The sequence below is a fragment of the Callithrix jacchus genome, chromosome X (assembly GCF_049354715.1).
Source record: "Callithrix jacchus isolate 240 chromosome X, calJac240_pri, whole genome shotgun sequence".
In the NCBI taxonomy this organism is placed as follows: Eukaryota; Metazoa; Chordata; class Mammalia; order Primates; family Cebidae; genus Callithrix; species Callithrix jacchus.
The window spans coordinates 116,222,839-116,250,826 of NC_133524.1; the positions used below are offsets into that span (position 1 = coordinate 116,222,839).

General features: G+C 40.5%; 1 protein-coding gene across 9 annotated transcripts in view; it reads left to right on the plus strand.

Annotated features, from left to right (window-relative positions):
• Positions 1-27,988, plus strand: part of ATP1B4 (ATPase Na+/K+ transporting family member beta 4) — an 88,848-nt gene that overhangs the window by 20,689 nt on the left and 40,171 nt on the right. For 6 of the 9 annotated variants that reach the window (XM_035288557.3, XM_035288556.3, XM_035288559.3 and 3 more), the window contains exon 1: positions 24,385-24,527. The exons of the other annotated variants lie outside the window; for them this stretch is intronic. In XM_035288557.3, the coding sequence (XP_035144448.1) occupies positions 24,465-24,527 (63 nt within the window). In that variant the 5' untranslated portion in view covers positions 24,385-24,464. Of the gene's footprint in view, positions 1-24,384; positions 24,528-27,988 lie in introns of those variants that run through there. 9 annotated transcript variants of the gene reach the window in all.

Consider the following 27,988-nt stretch of genomic DNA (forward strand, 5'->3'; position numbering starts at 1 on the left):
CACATTGCGGTGGTCCCTACACCTATCACCATGCTTCTGAATAAAATATTTCTTACCATCTTCAACCAGTGTAATTTAACAATTTTTTTAAAGAGTAGTGGGCTTTAGTTCCCTGCCAGCCCATAGAATTATTTAAACTAGCCAATCACATCCTTTCTCGGGAACCAAAGGCTACCCACCCTCTTGCTACTATAGAGCCTGCCTCCCACAGCCCCTGGTTGTTCACTGTTCCAGAGTGCAAACCTCTAGTGGCTCTATGTATTATGTGGTGTCCTTTTCCCCCAGGGTATAAGTATATTTGACTAATAAACTACTGTCAATCTCATCTGGCCAGCATTGGGTGTTGTGTTTTCAGCTATACCCATAACCCTACCATGGGATCCCTCCCTCACCAATGGGGTGGAGGGGAAGTGATCAAAACAATTGGTGTCATGAATGGGATGGACCAACAATAACCAAGTACACCTGGTCAGCTTTAATTAACTGCCCATGGCTAGTTAACTGGTTTCATGATATGCCAAGTACTGCCAGGAACAGAATTGCCAATTGCTGGTGGACTTGTGCTTTGGCTTGCATGGCACTATGTTTTCTTTGCCAGATATCACCATCTCTTTTCACTCTAAATGCTATAATCCTCAAGACAAGAACTTTCATTTGTTGACTGTACCTTGGCATGATGTGCCACTCAGTTTGGCCTGTGTTGGGCAGATAGTTCCTGAGGCTTCTGCCTGTGAAGGCGACAACACAGCATCCTAATCAGCTGATACCTGAGTCCCACTTACCAAAGGCAGGGCTGGAGCTCTCTGGTCACCGTGTATAGCCTAGTTACCATCACTGGCTGCTTGGGGCAGCCATGAAACTTTGTGATTGTGTACTCCCAAGATGGCCTTCGTAGAGTTTGTGGAAAAGAAGATGACCACCACCCTGGGGAGAATTATGCATGGCATTTTGGTTGCCTAATAGTCATCGTTGTTAAGGCAACTGTAGCATCCTTGCTTCTCTCCTGCAATGCTGCTTCCATTGCTGCTGTTGTATATGCTCTCCTGATCTCCAAAGGTATTGAAGTGTACATCCATGGCCACACATGATTATTTTAAAATGGGAAGGAGTATTTTGTACTCAATTGCTCTTCCAATGCATGACCCCTAGCCAATGTACCTGGGATTCATTTAGTGCTGCTGCTTACCAGCATGCGAAACAGCTAATCTTGTGACAGCAGGACTTGATAGATTACATCCAAGCCACAGACAAAATTATCTTACTGGATGTGGAACTCAACCCTGGTAAGATTGACTGGCATTCTCTTGAAGAGGAGGACACCACCTATGAGTCGGGCCCCAGGAACCCAAACCTGTCCCATAACCATCATGAAGGGCTGCATCGCAGTGATTTTGCAGACAGAAACTGAAAGCAGCAACTTTATGTGACTATAACTCTAAATTATTATGAAGGAATTTTTTTGAGACAAGGTCTCACTCTGTCATCCAGGCTGGATTATAGTGGTGCAGATATAGCTCACTGTAATCTCATATTTCCACACTCAAGCAACCCTCCCACCTCAACCTCCTGAGTGGCTAAGACTATAGGCACACTCCACCACACCTGGCTATTTTTTTTTTAAGAGATGGGGGTCTTTTTATGTTATGTAGGCTGGTCTCAATCTCCTGGCCTCAAGTGATCTTCATGTCTCAACCTCCCAAAATGGTGGGATTACAGGCATGAGCCACTGTTCCTGGCCTATGATGAGGGGATTTTTACAGAGGAAAAAGCTTGGACAAAAAGGAAGCCTGTGTGGGAGAAAGGGTGGGGCTGTAGCAGAATCGTGGGCATGGTGCTCTCCTGCGATGCCACTCTCCTGCTTATGCCTACATTGCAACAAAGAGCTCAAATTTCAGGCTTGCAGGAAAAAAATTAAATTGAAAGAGAGGTCCACAATTTGACACAATTGGATATTATTGACAAAATAATTTTCACAGCAAAAAGATAAAAAGGCCCTGATTGGCTTTTATGCCTCTACAAAATAGGTTCTGAATTAACATCAACATTTGCTTAAAGGAAAAAGAAAAAAAGAAATAAAAAAGAAAAGAACAATAAAAAGATTGCTGAAATGCACCAATTGGCAGGCCTTCATGGACTTAATCAATACTGAGGCTCAAATTACAGTTATACCTGGGGACTCATTATATTTAAACAAGGTACCCCCTAAAATCTTAAGAGAGTTACGGAATATGAAATAGAGAACAAATAAGTATGTCTCATTTTAACCATCATAATTATTATTTTGTCTAAATTCCTCATGGTCACAGTACCCATTATTCTAAAATATCCTGTGGTAGGCAAGGTTACTCTGACCCACGAGAAATAAAGTTTAATTAAGTCTTTCACACTTAAAAACTTGCTAAACTAAATAAGATGCCATGGATCCCCCCCAATTAAAATAGTTACTATGGCCCAATGTAACTTAAAATGGGCCTCAAGGATTAAAACGTATTATTTAAGACCTAATTAGAGAAAGAGTGATTACCCACACTGCTCTTCTATTTAGCATCTCAATTTGTCCTGTTCTTAAACCTGGAAAGAATGAATGGGGTCTCACAGTGGGTAACTATAACCTCAATGCTATGGTCTCATCCACTAAGGCCCTCATACCCAATATTCAGTATTATTGGAATTTCTGACTCATCCAATCGGCAGTTGGTAACTATTCGTCCTATTTTAGATTTGGATAATATACTCTGTTTAGTGTGTATTTCAATAGCCTCTCAATTGCATTTGTCTTCACCACCTAAAGGACACAATACACTTTTGCCAGGCCTTGCCTGGCATGTAAGCTTTGCAGGCTAGATCCCAACTGCACTCACCTTTCTCTAGGGGCACACGTATGACCAGGTATGACATTACATTGATGACATCCAAGGAGATTCATTTGACACATTTGTTAAGGACTTACAAATACAAAGGAGCTCACAAAAAGGGGATAGGGCATTGCTCCACACATAGAGCAAAGCCCTGCCACCTCTATTAAATTTCAGAATGTCATTTGGTAAACTGAAGGCTACTCGATTCCTGACATTGTTGAGAAAAAACTATTGATCCTTTTAGCACGCACAATGTTAATAAGTCCATCTTTTAGTACTTTTGGGGATCTGGAAGCGACATATTCCTCAGGTATAAGTTATTTAATTTCACTGATGCTGTTCTTTGCAAATCAGCCCACCTTGAATGGATACTTCTCCAACAAAAAGCTCTAGAATCTGTCCAAATTCATCAACAGGCACTCCTGTTGTGTGAGGCACTCCTGGTAGTGTCCTCAGAGACTCATTCACCATAGAAGCTTCAGCAACCTCCTCTCATGCCTCCTGGGGTCTTTGGACCACTTATGACAAACATAAGCTGTCCATAGGCTTCTGGTGCAAGAAACTGCATTGCCCTTCTCAGCTCTGCACTATATACTATTAGGGCAGCAATTGCTGGCCACATACTGGGTTCTCCTGAAAATCTAGGCTCTTGCATCTCCTGTACCTGTAATCTTCTATACCCAGCTACTCATTATGCCTTGGTTATGGAAGCAGAACCTTACAAGCACAGCACAACTGCTAAGGCCTCTTTGCTACAGAATGGTCCAAACCTGGTCCCTCTAGTAAATCTTACAGGAGGGACTGGCCTCCCCTATCCTCAGTCACTTGCTCAATGCCATAATGCTGGAGGAAGTCAACCCTCTCCTAGGCCCTTGGCTACCTGGAGATACTTTTTAGGATCAACTGAGTGATCAGCAATAAAAATTCATACACTTTACGGGTGGTATCTTTCCATCATACATGATGGAGTTAAGCAAAATGTTGCTGCTTTTCATCCCTTAACCAGAATGTCCCTGAAAAGAATGGGACCCAAGAGTCAGCACAATTAGCCACACTTCAGGCAGTCATCTTAACATTGAATGTACTGGCCAAAAAATAGTCCCATCTACACATTTTTGCAAACTCTTGGTCCATTGCCTAAAAGTTGCCTCCTTTTGGGTAAAGAACTCTGGGAATCTCTTTCCTCATAGATACCCAAAGTATAAATCAAGGTCACATACATCTCTACATATACTAAGGCCACAGTACATGGCTTCGCCAGGATACTTCTTATCCCCTTTGGAATTTCAGACATTTTTGATATTGGCAAAGGCCCTCATCAGAATACACAATGCTGAGCTCTTGAAGAAAGCATTCAATGGAACTTCCACCACCCCTATAGGTCCCAGGCAGCTGGTTTAATTGGAAGCCTAATGGATTCTTCAGATAACTCTTATTTAAATTACAAAGTGACAAATGGACCCCCCCCACTGGGTGTCACTGTTGCCACAGACATTGATTAGTCTAAATTTCATGCCCCCTGGACACATGCCTTCCCTCTACCAATGCCACACAGGTCTCTCAAATACCTTTATTGGCCATAAAGGGAGATACATCTAATGTTAATGTATTTTTGATGATCAACTTATCGTGTGCCCATCTTTCTCCTAATCAAGTGCCTACTTTGCTTCCTAGGAATGTACTCTTTTATTCCCCACAAAGTTGCAGTGATCAACAAGTTTAAATTGATGTCAAGACATCAAGGGGTCAGTTGTGATATAAATCTTAAAATTAATAGTAAGTGTTGCCTTGACATCTAGAAAAATCAGGAGGGGCTCAAATTGTCTAACCACAAGTTCCCCTCCCCTACTAATAAGGTCTGTTCCTACTAATAAGGTCCCCTAGTCAAAAGATTCTCCTTATCATGGGGACCAGACACAGTTGTTACTTATTGCTGAGTAGCAGGCCTCAGTCCCTGCCAGCTCATGTAATTATTCAAATGAGCCAATCACATTCTTCTGGGGGAACCAAAAATCACCTCATCCTCTTGATATTACAAAATCTGCCTCCCACAGACCCTGCTTGTTCATTCTGGTCCCAAATGCAAACCCCTTGTGGTCCTGCATGGCATGTGGTGTCCTCCTCCCCTGAGTTGTGAGTATATGTGACTAAAAAACTTCTGTGGATCTCATCTATTCAGTGTCAGGTGTGTTCAGCCATCTCCATAACCCTTGGTTGGAGATCTATCCAAGGGTAAGTGGAGATCTATCACTAATGGGGTAAAGAGGTGATTATCAAATCAAAGAGTAACAAAGAAAAAATACATTTATATTGTCTTTTGTATTTTTCTATGTAGTTAAATTTACTGGCTTATTTGTTTTTTCATGTGGATTCAAGTTGCTAGTGCATGCTTTTTGATTGTGGCCAGAAAACCCCCACTTTAGTATTTCTTGTAGGGCAGATCTGCCAGCAACACTCTCAGTTTTTGTTTATCTGGGCATGTCTTAATTTCTTTTTGATTTTTGAAGAGTTGTTTTGCTGGCTATAGAATCCTTAGTTGACAATACTTTGATTTTGGCACTTTTAGTACGTCATCTTACTGCCTTCTGGCATCCATGGTTTCTGATGAGAAATTAACTATTAATCTTGTTGAGTAACCCTTCTATCTAATGAGTCACTTCTCTCTTGTTGCTTTCAAGATTGTCATTTGACAGTTTGATTATAATGTGTCTAGATGTGGATCTTTTTAAGTTTATACTAATTGGAGTTCTTTTTGTTTTTCGAATGTGTAGATTTGTGTTTTTAGTGAAATTCAGAAAGTTTTCTGTTATTATTTCTTCAAATATACTTTTTATTTTATTTTCTCTCTCCTCCCCTTCTGGGTATCCTATCATGTCTATGTTGGCATGCTTGGTCATGTTCAATAGCTCTTTGAGTCTCTATGCATTTTTCTTAATGTTTTTCTTTTTGCCCTTCAGATTCAATACTCTCAATTAACCTATCTTTAAATTCACTAATTCTTTATTCTATCTCTTCAGTTCTGCTGTCATGTTCCTCTAGTGATTTTTTTCATTTGTGTTATTGTACTTTTCAACTCCACAGTTTCCATTTCATTATTTTTATAATTTCTGTTTCTTCATTGATAATCCCTGTTTGGTGAGACCTCATTATTATACTTTGCTTTAGTTCTGTAGATTTGGGTTCCTTTATTTGAGCATATTTGGAGCATCTCACATAAAGTTTTTTGTGCAGTAATTGTGATGTGTGGCCTTTCTCAGGGAAAATTTCTATTGACTGCCTTCTCCTATTGTCACCCCCCTCCCCCATCTGCACACCATTATGACCCATACTTTCTTACTTTTCTTCATATGTCTCATTTTTTTTGAAAACTGAATATTTTAAATAATGCAGTGTAGCAACTCTGAAAATAAGATTCTCTCTTAATTCCAGGGCATGCTTTTGTTGCCATTTTTGTATTACTGTTGCTGTTTGTTTAATAATTTTACTGAAGTAATCTGTAAAGTTTATATTTTTGTCATGTGTGAGCACTGATGTCTCTGCTTGGCTAGCCTGGTGGTCAGCTAATAATTAGACAGATATCTCCTTAAGTGCCTAAAACCAATAAGTCTTCTATTCTTTATTGAGGGACCCTGTGTTTATTTAGGGGCATTTGACACTCAGTCAGTTGATTTGAAACTTTGTCTTGGCTTTCATCTCCTGCTTATATAGGGCCTTCAAGTCAGTCAGGGATGAGAGCTCTGGACATTTCAGGTCTTTTCTGAACATGTTCACAGTCCTGGGAATGGGAAGTCCTAGGCATATGTGTTCCCTCCTAGGTTCTTGAGAATTTTTCAGAGCTTGTCAAAGCCCCTGTGGAGCTTTCGTTTCCCCACTTTTTATTTTAAGCTTTTTTGTCAGTCTATATTGTTTGTCCCATTATCCACTTCAATAGGCAGCCACAATGTTAAACAATTACCACTTATTGTTTTCAACTGATATCAACAGTCAATAAAAGGTTGTTCACACTGAACAAGCTCTGAGTCAGGTAAAATAAAGACAAGCTTTGTGAGTAGAGTCTTCCCAGGGACTAACAAAGGGTCAAATAATGATAAGATTATGAGTACAGGGCTTTGAAGGAGCTCTAACTCCATTCTGCCTCCTCTAGTGGCTTACAGGTTCCTGATTTTCCACATTACTGTGTGATATGCTTTAAAGGCTACTGCAGAGTTGGAGAGAAGGAGATGGGCATAGAGTAAGTTAAAACATTGTAGAGTTTGTTGTTCTTAGCATAATTTAGTTGCTTTTCTTCAATAAACACTTCCTGCTCCCTACAAAACTTTGGTTGATTTCCAGAGTCTAAAAAGTTGATGCTGGGCCAGGTACAGTGGCTCATGGCTGTAATCCCAGTATTTTGGGAGGCTGAGGTGGCCAGATGACCTGAGATGAGGAGTTTGAGACCAGCCTGGCCAACATAATGAAACCCCATCTCTACTAAAAATACAAAAATTAGCTGGGTGTGGTGGTGGATGCCTATAATCCCAGCTACTCTGGAGGCTAGAGTTCTAGAATGGCTAGAACCTGGGAGGTGGAGGTTGCCGTTAGCCAAGATTGTACCATTGCACTCCAGCCTGGGTGACAGAGTGAGACTTCATCTCACAAAAAAAAAGAAAAAAAAAAGAAAAAAAAAGTTGATTCTGGCAATTTTTACCACTGTTCTCATAGCTTCTTTGGAAATTTTTTTCTTTATTAACACACTATTGCTTTTGACATCACTCTAATTCAATTTTGAACTTTTGGAATTTGAGATATTTGTAGGATATCTAGGTAGAGATACCCACTAGAAAGCTGGGTATAAAAATCTAAATTTTGGGAGGAGGCATTCTGGTACAGAGATAAAAATGTAGAAGATGTCAGAATAGTTTAAAACATTGGAATGGATTAAATACCATTTAATGGAATTTAATAGGGATATTGTAGACACTTCTGATGAAGCAGAACAAAGTGAGAGGACATGCTTTACCAAATATCAGATATATTATAAAGCTGTAGTAAATAAGACAATATAATATTGGCACAGGTAGACAAACAGATAGAGTAAAGAAAAGAGGGCCCTGAAACAGATTCCTATATATGGAGACTTGTTTTATGACAGAGGTGGCAATGCAAAGAAATAGAATATGATATGTCATTTTAAGACCTCCAGTAAACAGATGCTGAATGGAGTTAGAAATGCAAGAAGTTTATTTGGAGTGGGTGAGTATTGCCTCTAAAAGTTAAAAGAGAAGGAAGCAGAATTGGGTAGTAAGAGTACGTATGAACCTTACTTCAATTATACCCTCAAATCAGTTATAGGTAATTATAAATCTAAACCTGAAAGGCAAAATTATGCTTTTAAAGTACAAATGATTATATTTACAACCATGGGCTAGTGAAGAACATTTTCAATAGTATGTAAAACCACTGATCATAAAGGAAATAATCGATAACTTTGACCGCATTAAAATTAAATAGGCCAGTTCATCAAAAGACACCATTAAGAGAATTAAATAGTGAGTCATAAAGTAGCATCTATATCTGTCTATTGTCATCATGCCTTTTCTTCTTCAATTATGATTTCTGATACATAGATAGATAGGTAGATAGAGTTATAAGTATGTCTCAAATAAAGTTCAAGGACCTGGAACACATACAGAATTGCTGGAAAATGATAAAAAATTTAAAAATTGTTGTAAGTCTTTTTACAGTTACTTTACAAAACTGAAAATCCAAATGGCCAATATACAAATGAAAACGTTCTCCATTGTGTCTAATGAGAAGTTGGCTATCTCATTCTGGTTCCCTTGTAGGCGATGAGTCATTTTTTACTTGCCACTTACAGGTTTTCTCCTTGTCTTTGACTTTCAGCAGTTTGTTTTACTATGATGTGCCTGTTTTTGTATATCTTTGTTTATTCTGCTTAGAAATTAAGGAGCTTCCTAGATGTGTAGGTAAGTGTTTTACAATAAATTTGTGAATTTTTCAGCCATCACTTCTTCAAATAATTTTTCTGCTCTGTTTTCTCTCTATTATACTCGTCTGGTACTCCCATTGCATGTATATTAGTGTTCTTAACGGTATCCTAAATTTCTCTTCATTCATTTTTTATTACTCTTTTTTCTTGTTCTTTGGATTGGATAAACTCTATTGGCTTATCTTCAAGTTCCCCAGTTCTTTTTTTTGCCAGTTCAAATCTGCTTCTGAGTCTCTCTGGGGACATTTTTAACTCACATATTTTGCTTTTCAACCCCAGAAGTTAGATTTGGTTCTTTTTCATAATTTCTATCCCTTTATTGATATTCTGTATTTGATATGATACTGTTATCATGCCTTTTCTTTTTTAATCATGATTTCCTTTCATTCTTTGAATATGTTTATAATGGCTATTTTGAAGTCTTTGCTACATTTATCATGTGGTCACTGTCTGTCTTGGTTGGCTCAGTTGCTATAACAAGTACCATAGACTGGGTAGACTAAACAGCAGAAGTGTATATTTTCTCACATTTATAGAAGCTGATAGTAACAGATTAAGGTGCAAGCATAGTTGGGTTCTGGTCAGAGCCCTCTCCCTACCTCAAAAATGGCTTCCTTCTTGTTGTATCATTACTGGGGGAGACAGCATGTGTGCAAGCTCCAGTCTCTTATAGCTACACTAATCCCATCATGGGAGCCCTAGCCTCACACCCTTATCTAAACCCAATTACCTCCCAAAGACCTTGCTATGTTTTGAATGTGTCCCCCCTCATTTTCTTTTCTTTTTCTTTTTTATGTTTTTAGTGATGGGGTCTTGCTATGTTGCCCAGGTTGGTCTCAAAGTCCTGGGTTGAAGCAATCCTCCTGCCTTGGCCCCCCAAGTTGCTGGGATTACAGACATGAGCCACTATGCCTGACAAGTCCCCCAAACTTTGTGTGTTGGAAACTTAATCCCCAAATAGATATGTTGATGTCATTTGGCTGTGGGACCTTTAGGAGGTAATTAGGATTGGAGAAGGTCACAAGGGTGGGGCCCCTATGATGGGAATGGTGGCTTTATAAGGAGAAGAGAGACTTGAGCTGCTCTTGCTCTCTCACCATGTGATATCTTTTGCTGTGTTATGATGCAGCAAGAGGGCCCTCATCAGATGGCAGCTTCTAAATATTGGATGTCTCAGCCTCTAGGGCCATAAGTTAAATAAACTTTTATTCTTTATAAATTTCTCAGTCTGTGGAATTCAGTTACAGCAAGAGAAAATGGATTAAGACAGCTCCACTTTCAAATACCATCACATTGGGGTTAGGGCTTCAACATATGAATTTTGGATGGACACAAACATTCAGTCCATAATGCTATCACAAACAGTTTCTGTTGTCTGCCTTTCTCTCCTTGTGTATAGATTATATTTTCCTATTTCTTTGCATGTCTCATACTGTTTGTTGGAAATTGAATATTTTAGATAATATATTATTAGCAACTCTGGGTATTGGTCCTCGTTTAAAGATCTGTTTTTTGTATTTGCTTGTTTTCATTTTGTTTTGTTTTGTTGTTTAATGGCTGTTTGGGTTATTTCAGTGAAGTCTATTTCCTATCTACCATCACAATGTGAAGGCTGTGATATTGCTTCTTAGTGATGCAGCCTTCCGTTTTCCCAGTTACCCTGTGATAACGATGGTTTTCACAAGGCTCTCTTTGTCTTTTTTTCCCTAATGAAACCTAGCTATTAAACTCCACTAATTTTCAACTGATTGCCCTATTGTTTTCAACAATGCTCTGGGAGCATAAATTGTTCAATAGACTAATCCAATCAAATTCAGACTCCCTTGTACTCAGAGGGAAAGTGTGGGAAGGGAGTGAAGGATAAAAGACTACAAATTGGTTGTTCCAAAGATAATACTGCCATACTGCATTCCCTCTTGAAGGAAACAAAACGAAACTTACTCAAAACCAGCAGTGCTGCTATCAGATAAGAAGATGTCAATGTATACTTACAAGGAAAAACTAAAAAATGTAATGTGTTAATTCTGCCTTTTTCTATGTAACATTTCCAAGTCAGACTTTCTTACGTTCCTGGAATTTAGTTTGATATAGCAAGAATAATAATGATAAAATGTTTGCTTTGATTACTGTGGGGGTGGAGATTGAAATGTTCAATTGTATTTAAAACAACAACGTTTTCAGAAGAAAAGACTACAAATTGGGTTCAGTGTATACTGCTTTGGTGATGGATGCACCAAAATCTCACAAATCACCACTATCATGTAACCAAATACCACCTGTTCCCCCAAAACCTATGGAGATAAAAAATTAAACAAATTCAGACTCCTTTGAAAGGACAGTTCCTGAGGCAAGTATTTGAGATTTGTTCTGATCTTTGAACATCTTTTAGCTGCCTCTTTCCCAGGTTCTCTCCAGCAAACTAGCCAGCTTACAGTTTAGCCTGTGATGAATGAATCTCCCATTCTCCTTTCTTTCAGAACACACTCCACTGTTTTTGAGAACCCCCTTAAACTGTAACTTCTCTGCACTCTGTTGCAAATGAAGTCAGTTCATTTGGGAAGATGTTCAGAGCTCTCTGTTTATGGCCTGCTTCTCCCCCAGACAAAATTTCTGAGCCATGACTCTGGAGCTGGGGGTAGGTACAACAGCACACATTTTCTGAGTGACACCCCCACTCTAGGAACTTAGTGCTCAGTGAAGTGGGAGGGTGGCAGTAGCATCAAGTCTCCTAGGCTTGCCTCTACCAGTATGAAACCACTACCTTACAAGCCAGGGCAAGGATGATCAGGGCATCAAATCTGTATATAATCAGTACTAAAAAGAAATGAACTATCAAACTATGAAAAAACGTGGAAGAACCTTAAATGTGTATTACTAAGTGAGATAAAGCAATTTGGAGGGCTACATACTGTATGATTTCAGCTATATAACATTCTGGAAAAAGTAAAACTATAGAGACCATAAAAAGACCAGTGGTTGCTAGGGATTAGGAGGGAGGAAGGGATCAGTAAAGTGCAGAGGATTTTTAAGGCAGTGAAACTGTTCTGTATGCTACTACAATAGTTAATACATGTCATTAATGTCATTATGCATTTGGCAAAACCCTTAGAATGTGCAACACCAGGAGTAAACCCTAGTGTAAACTATGGGTGGTATTTGGGTGACAATGTTTCTTTCTTTTTAACTTTTATTTTAGGTGCAGGGGTACATGTGCAGGTTTGTAATATAGGTAAACTTGTGTCATAGGGGTTTGTTGTACAGATTATTTAGTAACCCAGATACTAAGACTAGTACTCAATAGTTATTTTTTCTGCTTCTCTCCCTCATCCCACTCACCACCCTCCAATAGGCCCCAGTGTTTGTTGTTCCCTTCTATGTGTCCATGTGTTCTCATCATTTAGCTCTCATAAATGAGAACATGTGTATTTGGTTTTCTGTGACTGCATTAGTTCACTAAGGATAATGACCTCTAGCTCCATCCATGTTCCTGAAAAACATATGATTCTGTTCTTTTTTGGCTGCATAGTATGCCACGGTGTGTATGCACTATGTTTTCTTTATGTAGGTTGACATTGATGGGCATTTAGGTTGATTCAATGTCTTTGCTTTTGTGAATTGTGCTGCAGTGAACATTCATATGCATGTGTCTTTATGATAGAATGATTTCTATTCCTCTGGGTATATACCCAGTAATGGGATTACTGGGTTGAATGGTAGTTCCCTCTTTGAGGAACTTTACACTGCTTTCCACAATGGTTGAATTAATTTACACTCCCACCAACAGTGTGTAAGTGTTCCTTTTTCTCTGCAATCTTGCCAGCATATTATTTTTTGACTTTTTATTAGTAGCCATTCTGACTAGTGTGAGGTGGTACCTCATTGTGGTTTTGATTTGCATTTCTCTTATGATCAGTGATATTGAGCTTTTTTTTCATATGCTTGCTGGCCACATGTGTGTCTCAATTTAGGTTCATCAGCTGTAACAAGTGTACCACTCTGGTTGGGTTATTGATAATAAGGAAGCAATGCACGTGTAGGATTAGGGATTATATAGTATATCTGTGCATCTTTCTCTCACTTTTGCTTTGAGTCGAACCTGCTCTAAAAACTCTATTAAAATTGTTGTGTGTGTGTTTCACATTTTTAAAAAGGGAAAATGTCTGGAAAGAAGTGATTATAGTTATAGTTCTCATTTTTTTTAGTGGGTGCATCAACATGTTTACTTTAGATTTAAGTACATTGAGCACTTCAAACACCAAATTCTATTCTTTTCCCATTACCCCACTCTTCTTCTCTAGAAACAAGTTAAGAATTATTGACTTCCCAAGGTATCCTAAATTGAGTCCAGTAAGTGGACAGCTAAATTCAATACCTGGGCTAATTTTTGCAATTGGTATAGCCTTTTCTTCTTCCCTACTTGTGAGGGTCTCCTTGCTGCCACATTGAAAGTTCCTTCCAATCCCACTCTCACCAAAATATTTATTTATCCTCTTGATCCCCAAGTTAGAACAACTGAGAGATAACAACCTTCTCCTCTACTCCCTCCCCAGAAGTTAACCACCCTCTGTCCCTTGCCTCATAGAGGAACAGTAGCAGAAGCTTTGGCATGCTTGGAAAGGTTCTTGACTCATGATCAAAGGGATTAGACTAAGAAAGAGGACAAGCTAATGATTAAAGTGAGAGTTAGGGATAATGTTTCGTTGCTTCTATTCCTAGCAGTACTGTACTAGCATGTGATTGGTTCAAATTAACACCTGACTTTCTATCTGTGAAACTAAGGAAACCAATCTGTTTGGTCTTACATATTACTTGGGAAAAAAATGTTTCTGTTGATACCATAAGGGTGACTGACCAAAGAAGTCTGGGAATTTTTATAAATAAAATCACCATGAATCTGCTTGTAAACACCATGCCATTCCACAGCATCATTCCTTTTTTTAGCTAGTTATTTTTTAAGAACAGATTGTTTGTGTCACTGAACAGATGCCGGCTATGCTAGTAATGGAAGGAGTGGAAATCAGTTATAAGAGAAGTGTAAGGTACAGGCCTTGTCTTCAAGGTTCTTATAATTCTATTGGAGAGAGAAAATATTCATGTAGGAGGAGGAAGAATGGTAGCAATCCAGTGAAATCTCTTACTAGTTTGGAGCTCGTAATAATCCTTTATATGCTGGAGGAGAGACTAACCTTTGAAGAAGAGGAAGAAGTTTTGTGTAGCTAATTAATTATGAAAAATGAAGACACTGTATAGTTTCCTTAGGAGTGAAGGCCAACAGATTTGCTTTCAAATACCCCTTTGGGAACTATGATTTCTCCTAAAGAATGACTCTGCTAATGTTAACTGAGATCTGTTTTTTCAAGTTTTCAGCAGATCCCAGAAACCTTATTTCCCCAACCCCCCTTTCTATCACTAGTGTTGCCTGTCTTGGAAAGTAATAGGACTCCACTCCTTGGACAGTGTTTGACATCCTTGCTGGTCCACAAGTTTTGATTGACCTTTCACCTAGTTAGGGCCCAGGAGTGAAGTTTGACTCCATTAAGGAAAAGTGGTAAGAGACATAATCCTATGTGGACAGTGTCTGATTCTCAGAGGGGCAGCAGAGATCAACTGAGTAAAATGGGGGATACGTTATGCTTTCCTGGTGACCAATAATTCTATGTGATTTGTTTTTTAATGTTTGTCTCCTCAACTAAAGGGCAAGCTTCATGAGGGTGATGACTATGTATTTTTCATTCTTTGCTGTATTCCTAGGATTTCTCACAGTAGCTGACACACCATAATTGTTCAACAAGTATTGTTAAATGAAGGAATGAATTTATTAAGTGGGACTACATTCCTGACAGGGTGCAGATGGAAACCAGTAAATGTATGAGTAAAGGTGATGAGAAATAAACTGAAGTCTTCATTGGGAGCCAGGGGATGACTATAAGAACAGAAAAGGAAGTATAGAATAGTAGGACCTTCTAGTAATAGCGGTGAGAAAGAGAAAGTGGGAGAAATGAAACTAACATTGAGTGTTGAGCATCTTCTAAGTGTCTAGTGCTTAGACAGGTATGAATTCATTTAATCTTTATGACTCCAGAGGTAGGTACTATTATGATACCTATTTTACAGATAAACAAGTAGAGACTCAAAGAGGTTAGGTAACTTTCTCATGATCATTATTGTGAGACAATTTCCCATGGGTCTCATGTTTCTGTACTTCTTGTGAGCAGAGACAGTGACTAATATTGTTCCAGACTACCTTTTCAAGGATATACACATAGTGAACAGCTTTGGAAGATAGCATATCTCCTTCTGGAGCAAAATACAGGAACACTTACTGCCTATCATAAAAGATTCAGATTTATAAAGTTCAGTATTGCTTTCCTGTAATGCAATCTATAGCATGTATGAGTAAAGGTGACATCCTTGGCATCCTTGCTGTAATGCAATCTGCAGCATGTGCAGGTGTCACCTGGGCCTCTTCAAGTAGCTCTTATGAGACTAAGGAGAAAGAGGTAGTGACAGAAAATGCTTACACTCTGGCTAATACTATTGCTGTAAGAAACAAAGTCACTTATCTCTGACCCAGAGTCTCATGTCTTCTGTCAGCATCCATGGAAATGTGGTAGGTTAACTTACAAGATAAAAATCTCAGAACCTTCACAGGTCTTGACAGTTAACACAAATGAAATGTATCAGAGCTGGAAATTGCACCCATGTCTATTTGACTCCAGAACTTGCATTTTTTTCTCAGGATGGTATTGCTTGCTGTGCTTTGCTCAGGGGTAGTTGCTACATTATATGATATAATTCCTCCCTGTGCTTCCTCTGTACCTATGTGTCACTGGAGCTGCCCTTACTTTTCAAGTTGGATGATTTAGGTATCCCATTAAGCAGAAAAGAGAAGAGGTGTAAAATATCGGCTTTTCTTTCCTTCTGTTACCTAAATTAATGGGAGTCCTTAATTTATCATCCCATTTTTTTAAGTCATTCTGTTTTCCCAGGGCCATGGTTCTTGCAATGGTCAGGACTTTGTGAGACAGAATTATATTGATGGACAGGAATTCCTGGAGGACACAACTAGAATACCCTATACACTTCATAAATAACCAGTTAGTTTTAGCTTTTTTGGGGGATACTTGCCAAACTCTACATCTAAAGACAACACTGGTCCTCCTATATCCCTGTTGGGTCATCTGAGTGGTAGTTTATAGGGCATACAATGGTGGGATCCTGAGATCGCATTTCCCAGATATTTCTAACCTGAAAATTAATTGTATAAAGCAGTTTCAGCAGAGATTTCTAATCTTGGGAGTCCCAAGTATCCCTTTTGTTCATATAGATCTTTTGTTTTCATTGTTTACAAATTATTTTTCTTTTCAACAATGTTGTGATATTAGACAATCAATCTCTTTTTTCACTAAAGCTAGAGAAACAGCTGTCAGCATAGAGTTAGGGAGAGGAGAAACAGGAGGCCATAGAGGAGTGAGGCCATTTCCACTTATCATGTCCCTAGAGCACTGCTCTACCAGGAGGTCTGATGATTTGTCCAGCACTTTCACCAAAGTGATCATCCTCACACCAGTCCTCTGGGAAAACTGAAGTCTCAAGAGATTAAGTGACTACCTAGTCCAACATCACACTGTGTATTGATTGCAGCTCTGGGGCTAGAATTTGTTTCACTATTCTGGATACTTAATGAGTTCAGAGGATAGTGTCTTGGTTTCAAGGAGATAGAGGAGTAGGAACATCAGGATAAACATTCTTTTGTTTTTATAGATTCTGGTCATCCTGTCCAGAAGATAGGATATCAGGGGGTAGAGAGTAGGGCAAAGTTTATGCCATGCAATGCCATACCATTTTTCCTTCCACAAAGGCAGGATAGTTATTTGGGTGTCTTAAGGACTGGTGTACTGCAAAAATATGGGGATTGGGGACCTCCTCACAGCCTTCTACTATGCCCCCCTTCAACCCTTCCAGCAGCTGTTGGTCTTATCTAAACAGAAGATGATTGTTTAACTTCTTCACTTCTGGGCATAGATTTACTAATCTGGGCTCTACATGGGTTGGAGCCAGAGGTGGTGGAAAGAAAATGTTCAGAAGAGGACTACACAACTTGAAGTGTCTACCAGCTTGAACCAAGCAAGGAAGACCGGAGATAGGAAAGGGAGGCATTTGGGATGCAGGCGTCTGTAAAGTAGGAAGGGTCTTGAGAAAGTGGGTTCAGGGTTTCTTTTCTTGATTTGTGTGTCTGCTTGGAGAGACAATGAATCAATTGGCTTATTTCTGGAGTGCCAGCTCTTCAGGCGGACAGCAACACTCCCTAGAGATACTTTTTTGTAGTGTGGGCATTAGGAGTTTTCTAAGAACTAGGAACCTCAGAAAGGGTGCATGAATTTTATTCTTTTATCATAGTTAATAGAGGTCCACTTAGTATACCTCAAGAAAAGAAAGATTACAAAGATGCATATGGCCTAGACAATCCCTAGGTTCCAAGCAGTTCTAGTCATCAGCATCTTATTCTCTTCTTGCATAATATCCTCATTGCCTCTATAAGTTTTTTCTAGTCTCCTCTTGCCACTAACTGGAAAATTCTTTCCATAGTCCATTCGAACAGATCCACAGGTGTTAATCTGATTCTCTTAGCATGTTACTATCAACCCTACTGGGCACAGAGATCTTTGTGCCAGGATACCTTACCTGTCATCACATTGTGGAGCTCATTCCTGGTACAGTCAAGGTCACTCTCATGCCAGAACTAGCTGGGTTTGCCTTCCTGAACATGGGGCAATGAGTAGAGTATTGAACATGGCAGACATCCTGACTGACAGGTCTAGTACAGAGGACTTCCTTCTGAAAGTTTAGGTAAGTCTTGTAACAACTCACCTTGAGAGAATCTGCTGAAAAAGGGAGAGAGAGACATAGGGTAAACATAGCCAGTTCACTGTTGGTGCCATAGGCAACTGTTCATGTTGGTGTTTCCCAAATCAGAATCCTTGAACCTCTGCATCAGATTCATCTTGGTGCTTGCTAAACCTTCACATTTCTGGGCCCTATTTCAGACCTGGAGAATCAGAATTTTGGAGCTGGGATCAGGAAATCTGCATAGTTACCAGGCTCCTCACATAACTCTATGCACAACAAGGTTGAGAACTTCTGCTCTGTATTCTTCAAGCTTCACTTAATTTACTGCCCTTTTCTGGAAAGTCCTTTCCCTTCACCTCTGCTTGGTGAAATCCTGCCCCACCCCTGTAGGCCAAACTCAAATGTGAGTCCCTTCCTGAAGCTTTCCATGATTTCTTGTCTCCTCAACTCCAAATGTCTTCCATTGCAACAGGATGGGGGATATTGGGGGCACAAGAACTAGGGTACAGAGACCTGTTGGGGATATGAAAAGGCACATCTGGTATGGGGCTGGAGGGAAGGGTACATTTTGCTCTCAACTTTTTATTTGGAAAAATGTTAAAAATTGAAAGTAAATTATGATGAAAGCCAGAATACCGTTCACCTAGAAATTGTTAGTATTTTACACTTGTGCACGTGCTGTCTCACAACTATATATATAATACTCATATGTCTGTATTCAGCTACAGCATTTGAAATTAAATTGCTACCATGTTACTTCACAACTAAAAATACGTCAGCATGTATATCATAAGAACAAGAGCATTATTTCATTGTGTTGCATAATAATGTCATTATTGCATCCAAGAAATTTAACATTTTAATAATAGTATCTAATATCAAGCCCATATTAAAATTCCTCAAGCTTTAATTGCCTCCAAAACATCCTAGCAGTTTGTGTTGACAGGGTTCAATTAAAAAGAATGAATTCACTCGTTTTTTTCTTTTTAGTTTCCTTTCATCTAGATTCCGGAACAGTACCTTTGGCTTTTCTTCTCAATGATACTGATATGTTTGAAGAGTCCGGGTTAGTTGTCTTGCATACAACCTGGATTTGTCTGATTGTTTTTTTCATGATTACCTTCAGATTAAACATTTTTGGCAAGAATACTATTGAAGCAATGTTGTTGATATCCCATCGCATCACATCAGCAGGGCTATATGTCATTGCCCTTTGCTCTGCTATTGGTGATGCTAAATTTGATCACAAGCTAAAGTGATGTCTGCTAGAATTCTTCATTGTAGTGAATTTTTCTTTGAAATTAATAAATTATCTGTGGAGTAATACTTTGACACTGCATGAATATCTTGCTCCCTCAGAATCTTCCACCAATGGTTTTAGAATCCATCGATTTAATTGTTGTATTGACAAAGACGTTTGTCTGTTTATAATTGCTGTCTTGACCCTTATGTGTTCTGGGAGGCACTTTACTAACAACAGCCATGTAAGACACATAATAATAATACTGACAATAATAACAACCACCTTTATGGAGTGAATTAGGCCAAGTACTTTATATAAATTAAATCATTTGATCCTTACACCAATCTAGTGATTTTATGAGTGGAAAAATTGAGGCTCACAGAGTTGAAATAACTTATTCAAGATTCCACAGCTATTAAGAGTGGGAACTGGATTTAAACCCAGTTCCAATTAAAAGCCCATACTTTTAGACACCATGCTATGCTCTTTAATAAGCAATAATTCTACCTAACTTCAGAGTCTCTCACCATTTTCTTTTGAAGAGTTCTAAGCCCATGGCATTCCTGAGAGTGAGGAAGCAGTGCCATGGAACTTGATTTTCTTTCGAGGAGGGAACAGGGTGCAAGAGAGAAATCAATTGTCATTCCCGTAGTCTTACAGCAAGTGAGTAACAGAACAGGGCTGTTGATGGAGAGACCTTAAGCTTTTGCCTATGAATCTGACTTTGATTTAAGAGGCAGCTGAGAGCCACTGTGATTTTTGACTGGTGCTTGCTGAATCCAGAGTGGATTCAGATTGGATTAATATCACTGTCTTCTGTGTGGGGAGATGCTGCTGCTTGATAATAGCAGGTTTGCAGAGTTTGGTGGGAAAAACCAATGTTGCCTAACAGCCCCTTCTGTGCTTAGCACACTTGATTGACTGCCTTTAGGTTTCAAGCTCTCTGTCTAGCTTGTCACAATAAAAAACTCTACTTCTTAAAATCTAGTTAGCTCAAGAAGTCCTGTGATTCCCAATAAACAGAATAAAAGCCTTGTAAGTGTGCTTTGAATTTATGTAGCTCAGTTTTCTCTGTAGTCTGCCAATTCTCCCCTGAGAATGCCCAGTGAAATGCTGCAAATGCTGCAGTGAACTGAAAAAAATATCAAAACAAACCACAGATTTCAAAACCCTAAGACTTCTGCTTGTAGGAGCCATTTGTAACTTTGGGATTTATTGTACAATTTATCTCTAGTTTCAGGTCATCCATTTGTTAGGGATAGAGGTGTCAGGAAAACATCTCTGCACCTGTTGCAAAATTTCATTTATGGCTGGAGACAGACACACACGAACAGAGTACCATTCCAATTTTAGCATATGTGCTTCTGAATAAAGCACGTGTACTTATAAAGTATCATTCAAGTTTAGCATATGTCCTGATAAATTAAACAACATCATATATAGACACACAAGACTGCAAGGTTGACAGAGTCCTAAGAGGTCATCTAGCAGGGTTCTGCTCCTCACACCACGGCAGTGGATGCTTAGAGCATCTCTATAATGAGATGCTAACATCTGGGCAGCTCCAGTGATAAGTTGTTTACTAACTTTCAGAGACAACTGGCCTCAGTGACCAGCTTTTGTAATAAAGTTCTCATAAAATAAAGTGAATTTCATTTCCCCTGTACCTTCTAGCTTTTAGGGGCTACTTCTTTTTTTGGAGTCACTCAGAACAAGGGCTGTCTTTTTCCGCACAGGCCCGACCCCCTTACCCTGTAGGGAATAAAAGTTTTAGCACCACAGTTCCCAGCCAGGACCCTCTGCAATGACTCTTCTCTCCCTCTGACCGCTCCATTTTGATGGCATGTGTTTCCAAGCTTCATTCTCCCAATTGGTGCCCCTGCCACCTATACTGTGCTGCTCCTCCCTGACCACCAAGCAAGCAAAGGCTTCTGGGAGGCTGAGGCTCTGCGGCCCACTGCAGTGCCATCACTCTGCTTGCCAAAACCATTTGAGGCAGCAGGTACGTAAGTGGTTGGAGAAGTACATTGGCTTTCTGAGAGGCACCAGTCTAGCTAAGGCAGAAATAGGCTCTAACTTAATAATCTGCTCATCACACACAGTAAGAGACACCCTGACTTATTCAAAGACACCGTGGGCGGTGCAGAGGATGAATAAGCATGATTCACTGCCACTCTGGCACCCGGGGCACGAAGAATAATAAAACCCAAAGAATTGTAGCTGCCTGAGTAGTAAATTAAGAGATCCAGGGCTCAGCTAGACTCTAGACATCGATGTTACCATGGCAATAAAGGGCCCCAGCCTTCAGCAGCTATTACAGAGCAGGCATCTAATAGGCTAGTCCATGTCACAGCCAAAGCCCAAGGGGCTAGCAAAGAAGACCAATTAGCATATCCATTCACTAGGGGCCTCTGCACACTTCTCTTAATTCCAATTAGTTGTTTGTTTGAACCAAGTCTCTTGCCTGCATTATACTCATTAGTGCCTTTTAGCCACTAGAAATAGGCTTGAATCTCCACAAGGACCTCACAATTTCCCAAGCCTTCATTTTTCCCCTAAGGGTCTAGGCTTATACAGTCACAAACCCATGGCCTTCAGTCCTTTAAAATGAAAGCGTCTCTCACTGTACAACTGTACTTGACAGGTGGAAACTCTGCTCAGGAATGTGATGCACTAAGGGTTCTTCCTGGAACCCAGTGAAGTAGAGATCTGGGGCCATTATCTGGACCTTTCAGGTCAAGGAAACCCTCTGGCCTTAGCCAGTGAGCCTGTTGGCTATGCCTACTGGACACTACTCAGAGGCTAGCTATTCGGGAGGGGGAATTTTGGGCACTGGGGACCAGACTGGCATCACTGAGGGCAGGCAGCAACTCTTCCAGCTTGAAGGCCTGCCCTTCAACGTCCAGCCCAAACCCCACCTATTCTGGGAAGCTCCCTGATCATTGTAGCCCTAAGTGAATTCTCCCTCCTCCATGAACTTCGAAAATGACATTCTATGCTGAGCAGCATGCAAGGGTAACCTCAGGCCCTAGCTTGGCCTGGAGCTTCCTTACCCAGTGACCTCAGAGTCCACAGGTCACTGATCTTGGAAAGGACTGGGGTTCTAGAGAGTATTCAACATTGCTTGGGTGGCAAACAACTCTTAAGCTCCACTGCACATGACCTCCCAGAGTCCCTGAAAACCATACCAGTTCCTGGCTATGGAAAGTACACAGCTGCTCTTTGACAGCTCTGGGATACCTTGTGGCCTCTCCACAACCTACACAATTGTGGAAATGGCCCACAAAAACAGATGCCATAAACTAGCCCATCTCATGGTAAAGTCAAAGATTATCTGAAGGTTGCTACCATCTCTTCCTCCCTTTGGGAACAGGAGGACCCAGTCCATAGGATGGTTTCTGTTCCCAGTTACTTGCCATTGTCAGCAACTCTGTGGTTTTACTGCAGCAGGCACTCAGGACAAGGGGCTTATAGAAGTAGTTGCTAACATCTGTACCCAAGAAATGAGCATGTAATTTTCTAGACTTTAATAATTTGCCCCTGAATTTGCTGTTATATTTCGGTGAGATTGGGCATGTCCAGGATGGTATGGCCGTAGACTCTGTTATTATATTCAAAGCCTCTCCTTTCTCCCTCCCCTTGTCCCTGTGTAGCCACTGCTTCGTTTGCATCCCCATTAGCCACTTGTGGCTCCATTCTGCTGTACTGGTAAACATATTGCTTTTTTTTTTCTCCAAATGTGGCAGGAATCATTTTCCCTCTAACTAGTGTTTTGAGTGTGAACTCATATAGCTGTCTGTCTTTGACATCCTATGAGATTTGGTTATTTTACCCCACCCAACAGCTGGCATTCCAGAACACAGCCTGGGCTATAGCTGAAATACATAGCAAATGTCTTAAGTATACATCGAACCCCCAATTACCCAGAATACTTAGAAATGAAAGATTCTAGAGGATGGAGTATTTTGTTACCAAAGGTCATGTCACTCCTAACCCACTTTTGTCCCCCTACTCTCAGTTTTTGAAATGTGGCAAAATGAATGTACTCTCTTTCCAGCCTTTGTAAGACAAGACCAGTTAGCCTAGTCGTTGTTTGGTTTTGAGGTTTCCAAGGGCCTGGGGATTCTCATACTTAATGTAAGGAATCACACAGACTGACCTGGAGAAGGTGTAAGAGATAGAGATCAACATCTACTGAGACCAGGTTATCCCCTAAAATATATTTTGCTTTTAACAAAATTCAAAGAAAAGAATAAGTTTCTCTTTTTTGTAAGTGGCCTTTTTCTCTTCAAAGAAGGATGTGAGAAGAGACACTGTTAAAGAAGAGTTCTGATTAGTAACATTACAATAAAAGGAATTCTTACTTAAAATTAACTGCAATTGAATCCATTTTCATCAGAATAGCCTTGAATTGGAGTTATGACTAAATCTATCTAAGCCATTGTGCTATTTTTCTCAGTTATGAATGTACCCAGAATGTCAGTGTCTGCAACATTTTCAGCCACTTGAATATAATGGGGTTTGATTTGTGAAAGAAGGATCACAAACTCCGTCCAGGCCTTTTAGACACCCAGGCTCCAGTGGGGTGGACCAAACAGACCAAAAATGTGATACAATATTCTTAACTGTTTCTTCTAATTTTTCCTTTCATTGGATACCACATTGGTTTCAGGAGTTACATATGTCTGGGAAACTGACACTGCAAAGTTCTGTCTTGTTCCCTGCCCTGATGCTAAGGGATAAATATAGATCTCAACCACTACAGAAATTTGGCCAGGATTTGAAGGGGGTGTGTGTATGAGGGGCAGTGACTGATGGGGCCACTCTGACATGTGGGCTAGAAAAAGGCTTCCTTATGTCCAAGACCCTCTTTGGGGCAGGAAGGTATGAAGTAGGGGCCTGGCTTCTAAAATCAGAAAGAATAATCCACATTTTAAGAAGCTCATGGATTGACACAGATAAGAAATATTGTAGGTGGCTTAGAGTGTGTGGGGGGTGGGGGGAGAGAGCAAAGGGAATCTTTCCTGACATCCTAGATCCTTTTGCATGAGATCAGCCTTATGAAAAAAGCAAGTTATTCTTGGTCATCTCCCCTCACCCCCAACTCCCACCCACACCCCACCCCTGAACACACTGATATCCAACTCTCAATTGAAAAGAACATGACTTAAGATTTCCATTGGGCCCATCATATCTCAGGCGCTGGAGAAAGACAAGGGGTGGAAAGACACATAAAGGGGGGTGGGGGGGAGGGTGAGTTGCTCATCCTCGTGACCCAGAATATCTCCCCCTCCTAGTAATGATGAGCTTGCTTTTCCATAAGGGCTTTCCCTTGATTCAGGGAAGGGGCCAACCAATGAGAGAGGGACATGTTAGATTATTTTGGGGAAGGGCTCATGCCAGGAGGGTTCACTTTTACCAGGCGCCAAGTGTCCCCAGCAACCAGTGTCTCCTGTACCAGCAGAAGCTCCAGAACTCTCACCCGCTTGCCTGCCTCTGCTGCGTCTTTGCCCACTGAACAGCCATGAGAAGGCAACTCCGGTCCAGAAGGGCTCCATCCTTTCCTTACAGTTATCGCTACAGACTCGTGAGTGCCAGAGAGCAGAATATTTTGCTGCCCCCGCCTTTTGTTAATGGGGTGGGTTGGGGGCTGTGTAGACCTTGATTTATGGCTGCCTCTCTCTGGGATGGGCAGAAACAGTGACGTTTAGGGAAGCCCAGGGTTTCAAAAGGGAGCAGTGACTCCCAGCTCCTCCGGGCAGCCTAAATTGCTGGATAAAAGGAGGAACCCCCCTTCCTGTGGAACAAAGATAAGGAAAGAGAAGATAACAGAAAATAAGGGGCTTCTGAAATATTTTCTTGGGAGTATAGAATTTGCACAGACCTTTTGCAGTATGGGAGTAAAGGTTTAATTCTAATAGCAAGAAATTTAGCCAAGAGGGAAGGAAAGAGGAAGAGGAAATGAAAGGCACTGCCTACTCAGCTGTCTCAATACCCTTGGGTGGTAGCTTCTTAGAGCCCAGCTGCTCTCTTTCTAAAGTGGAAATTCCAAACTACAGCTAAAATCATAGAATCCCCAATAGGAGCTGGGAGGAATCCCAGACATCATCTCTCCAGAACCCCTCATTATGTAAAGGAGGTTGTTGTGGCTCAGAGCACAGGAGTGACTTGCAAGTTAGCGGAGGCGCCAAAGTGAAAATGCAACATCCTCACTTCTAATCTTCTGTTCTTTCCATTGTATTTGCAGTATGCATTTTCCTAACCCCTTGATCTGCCACTACCCACTGCCATCCTGCCTGCCACCCCACACTGCCCAACATACAGGCACACATACATTCTTTTGGTGTCATCATTTATCTCCAGGATGTATTACAAATTACTTGATCCAAAATTTCTTTGTATTTATTTTACTATAAATCATTAATGTATGCCACACACAGTACTTTTTGGGGAGAGGATTTTGAAATCTTCCCCAGAGAGGATTGTGATCTGAACCCCAGGAGGAAACAAAGCCTAAGCCATTTTTCTTTGGGTATGGCCACTCATGTAACCAGGGAATTAAGTGAAGAAAGTCAATAGCCCGCAGAAGAAAACACAAATTCTTCTAACCTCCTATCAACCAATAGAAGGCTTCTCTTACCTTTTTAGCCACAATTTGAAGAATCGTTTCTTCTGGCTCTCAGAACAGTTACAATCTGCAGGTGTATAAAACTGTTCCTTACTTGCCTTCTTTTCTATGTAATATTACTAAAATGTTGTGTATAATTTCAGTTATTTGTCAAGTGGTTTGGACTTTAAATGCATCAGGGAATCTTGCTCTTTCTAGTACTTGATCAAATTTAAAAAGAAATTAATATAATCCTGTGCTAATTTCTCTTTTAAAATTAACCAGCCATTCACATGTTTATGGAGTATTACTCAATGCAGGGCACACATTTAACATTTATCCTTTGGGTCGTACTGTTTGTTTATATGTTTATATATTTAGATGGCTCAAAATGGAGCCACCTTCTGTTCTTCTGACTCTTCCATTTTAGGGAAACCTGATGACCCCACCACATACCCACTACGATATCCCAGAACACTTACACACACTATCAGTCCCATGAGGGTAGTGTCACTTTAGGAAAGTGACAAAACAGAATCTTAGGGATAAGGATTCTCATTACCAAAGGACTTTCTACTGGATTTGTTAAATAGTTACCTAAAGATACATTTTCCACAGGATTTAATTAATGAGGCTCTTGCAGTATGACCATCTTCTTTACCTGGAAGCAGGGGAGAGGAGAAAAGATTTGAGGTTTCTAAAGTAAAGCTCGGGAACCTCTCATAGCCTCTCAGGTGTGATAGCTGTGGGGACAAATTAGCTGTGAGAAGATTAATTCTTCCCAGGAGGGTAAGGCTCTAATGACAGGCCATCTTTAATGGGATTATCATGAGAGCCCATATCTACAAATAAGATCGGGCTGAGGCCTAGGCCAGCTGCTTCCTCTGTGGAAGGTTGAAGGCAGGCATAGGCAACATGGAGAGAAAAGAAAATTGTTCAGGAAATATAAATTTCTCTTCAATGAAATGTTATACTTTAAATTCACTGAGATTCTCAGGTGCAGTAGATTCTCTGGGGGTCATGATTGCTACCCACTCTGATATATATGACAGCTCACTTAGGGTGACAAGCTCTGTGAGAGCAGAGTCTTGTGTCAGGAATTTTAAATCAGGCAGGCATCACTGATATTTGGTTAGGACCTACTGGGTACTTAACTGTCAGCTTTATACTGTAGAGGGCCATTAAGAGGATAGAAAATATTGACTCTCCCTCTGGGTGCTCAAAATGTAGTTTGGGACTTCAAATGTGTACATAGGTTCACACACAAGTGAAAGATACTTAAGAACATGTATTAATCCACTCAATGGCTGAAGTTTATTTTCCCAAGCCTTACACCGTAAGCCTATGTCAGTCAGGCATCTTGATTATAAGCACCTAAAATATTTTTGTATGTGTGTTTTTTGAGACAATGTCTCACTCTGTCACCCAGGCTAAAGTGCAGTGGCATGATCATAACTCACTGCAGCCTTGACCTTTCAGGCTCAAGTTATCCTCCTGCCTCAGCCTCCTGAGTAGCTAGGACTACAGGTACACACCACCATGCCTGGTTAATTTTTAAAATGTTGTAGATATGGGGTCTTGCTATGTTGCCCAGGCTGTCTTCGAACTCCTGGGTTCAAGTGATCCTCCTTCCTTGGCTTCCCAAAGGGTTGAGATTACAGGCGTGAGACACTGCACCTGTCCCTAAAATATTTTAAGAACACAGAACCTAAGACACTGTGTTTTGTTAATCTGCAAAGCTACCTCTAGGCACTTGTGTTCAATGTGATAGAGGAGAAACATCATTGTCCAGGTTTTCAAGAGACACCGGTTCTGAGGCTATCAACTCCATCATGGATATATTGCATGGTTTTGGCTAGATCCTGTCCCATCTTGAGGCCTCAGATGAATAAGTAAATCTTGAAGGTCCCTGTCAGTTCTGATATGGTATTTTTTATAGAGCTGTACATTGGAACAAATTAGAGAGCAATTCAAGACGGCTTATAATCAAGAGCTAGATAGTGCTGCGCAGACTGAATGCTGAGAGCTGAGCCTTGTCATTCTGTATCTCTTTTACTGATTCTGAACAATCCAATTTGCTGAGCTCCCCTCCCCCCCAACAAAGGCATCATTTTTAGCTGAGTGCCCCTTAAATGGCCCTTGAGGAATTAGGCAGGGAGCAGGCAGCACAGAGACCCTGATCTCTAGTGTTCGACACATCCAACCCCAACAGGTGCACAAGCCCTGCCACTCTTCAGACTTGGACAGCAGAGAGAAGGGAGGGCAGCCTCATTTTCTGCTGCTGCAGTAAGCCTTGGCAAACCTCCAAAGAGCAAAGATACAACTCTCTGGCCTGTGGCTGGGAGGTATTTGAAACACCACTTGGTGAAGTCTAGGTTTCTCTCTCTCTCTCTCTCTGTCTCTCTCTCTCTCTCCTCCCACTCCTCTCTCTTTTCAGTTTA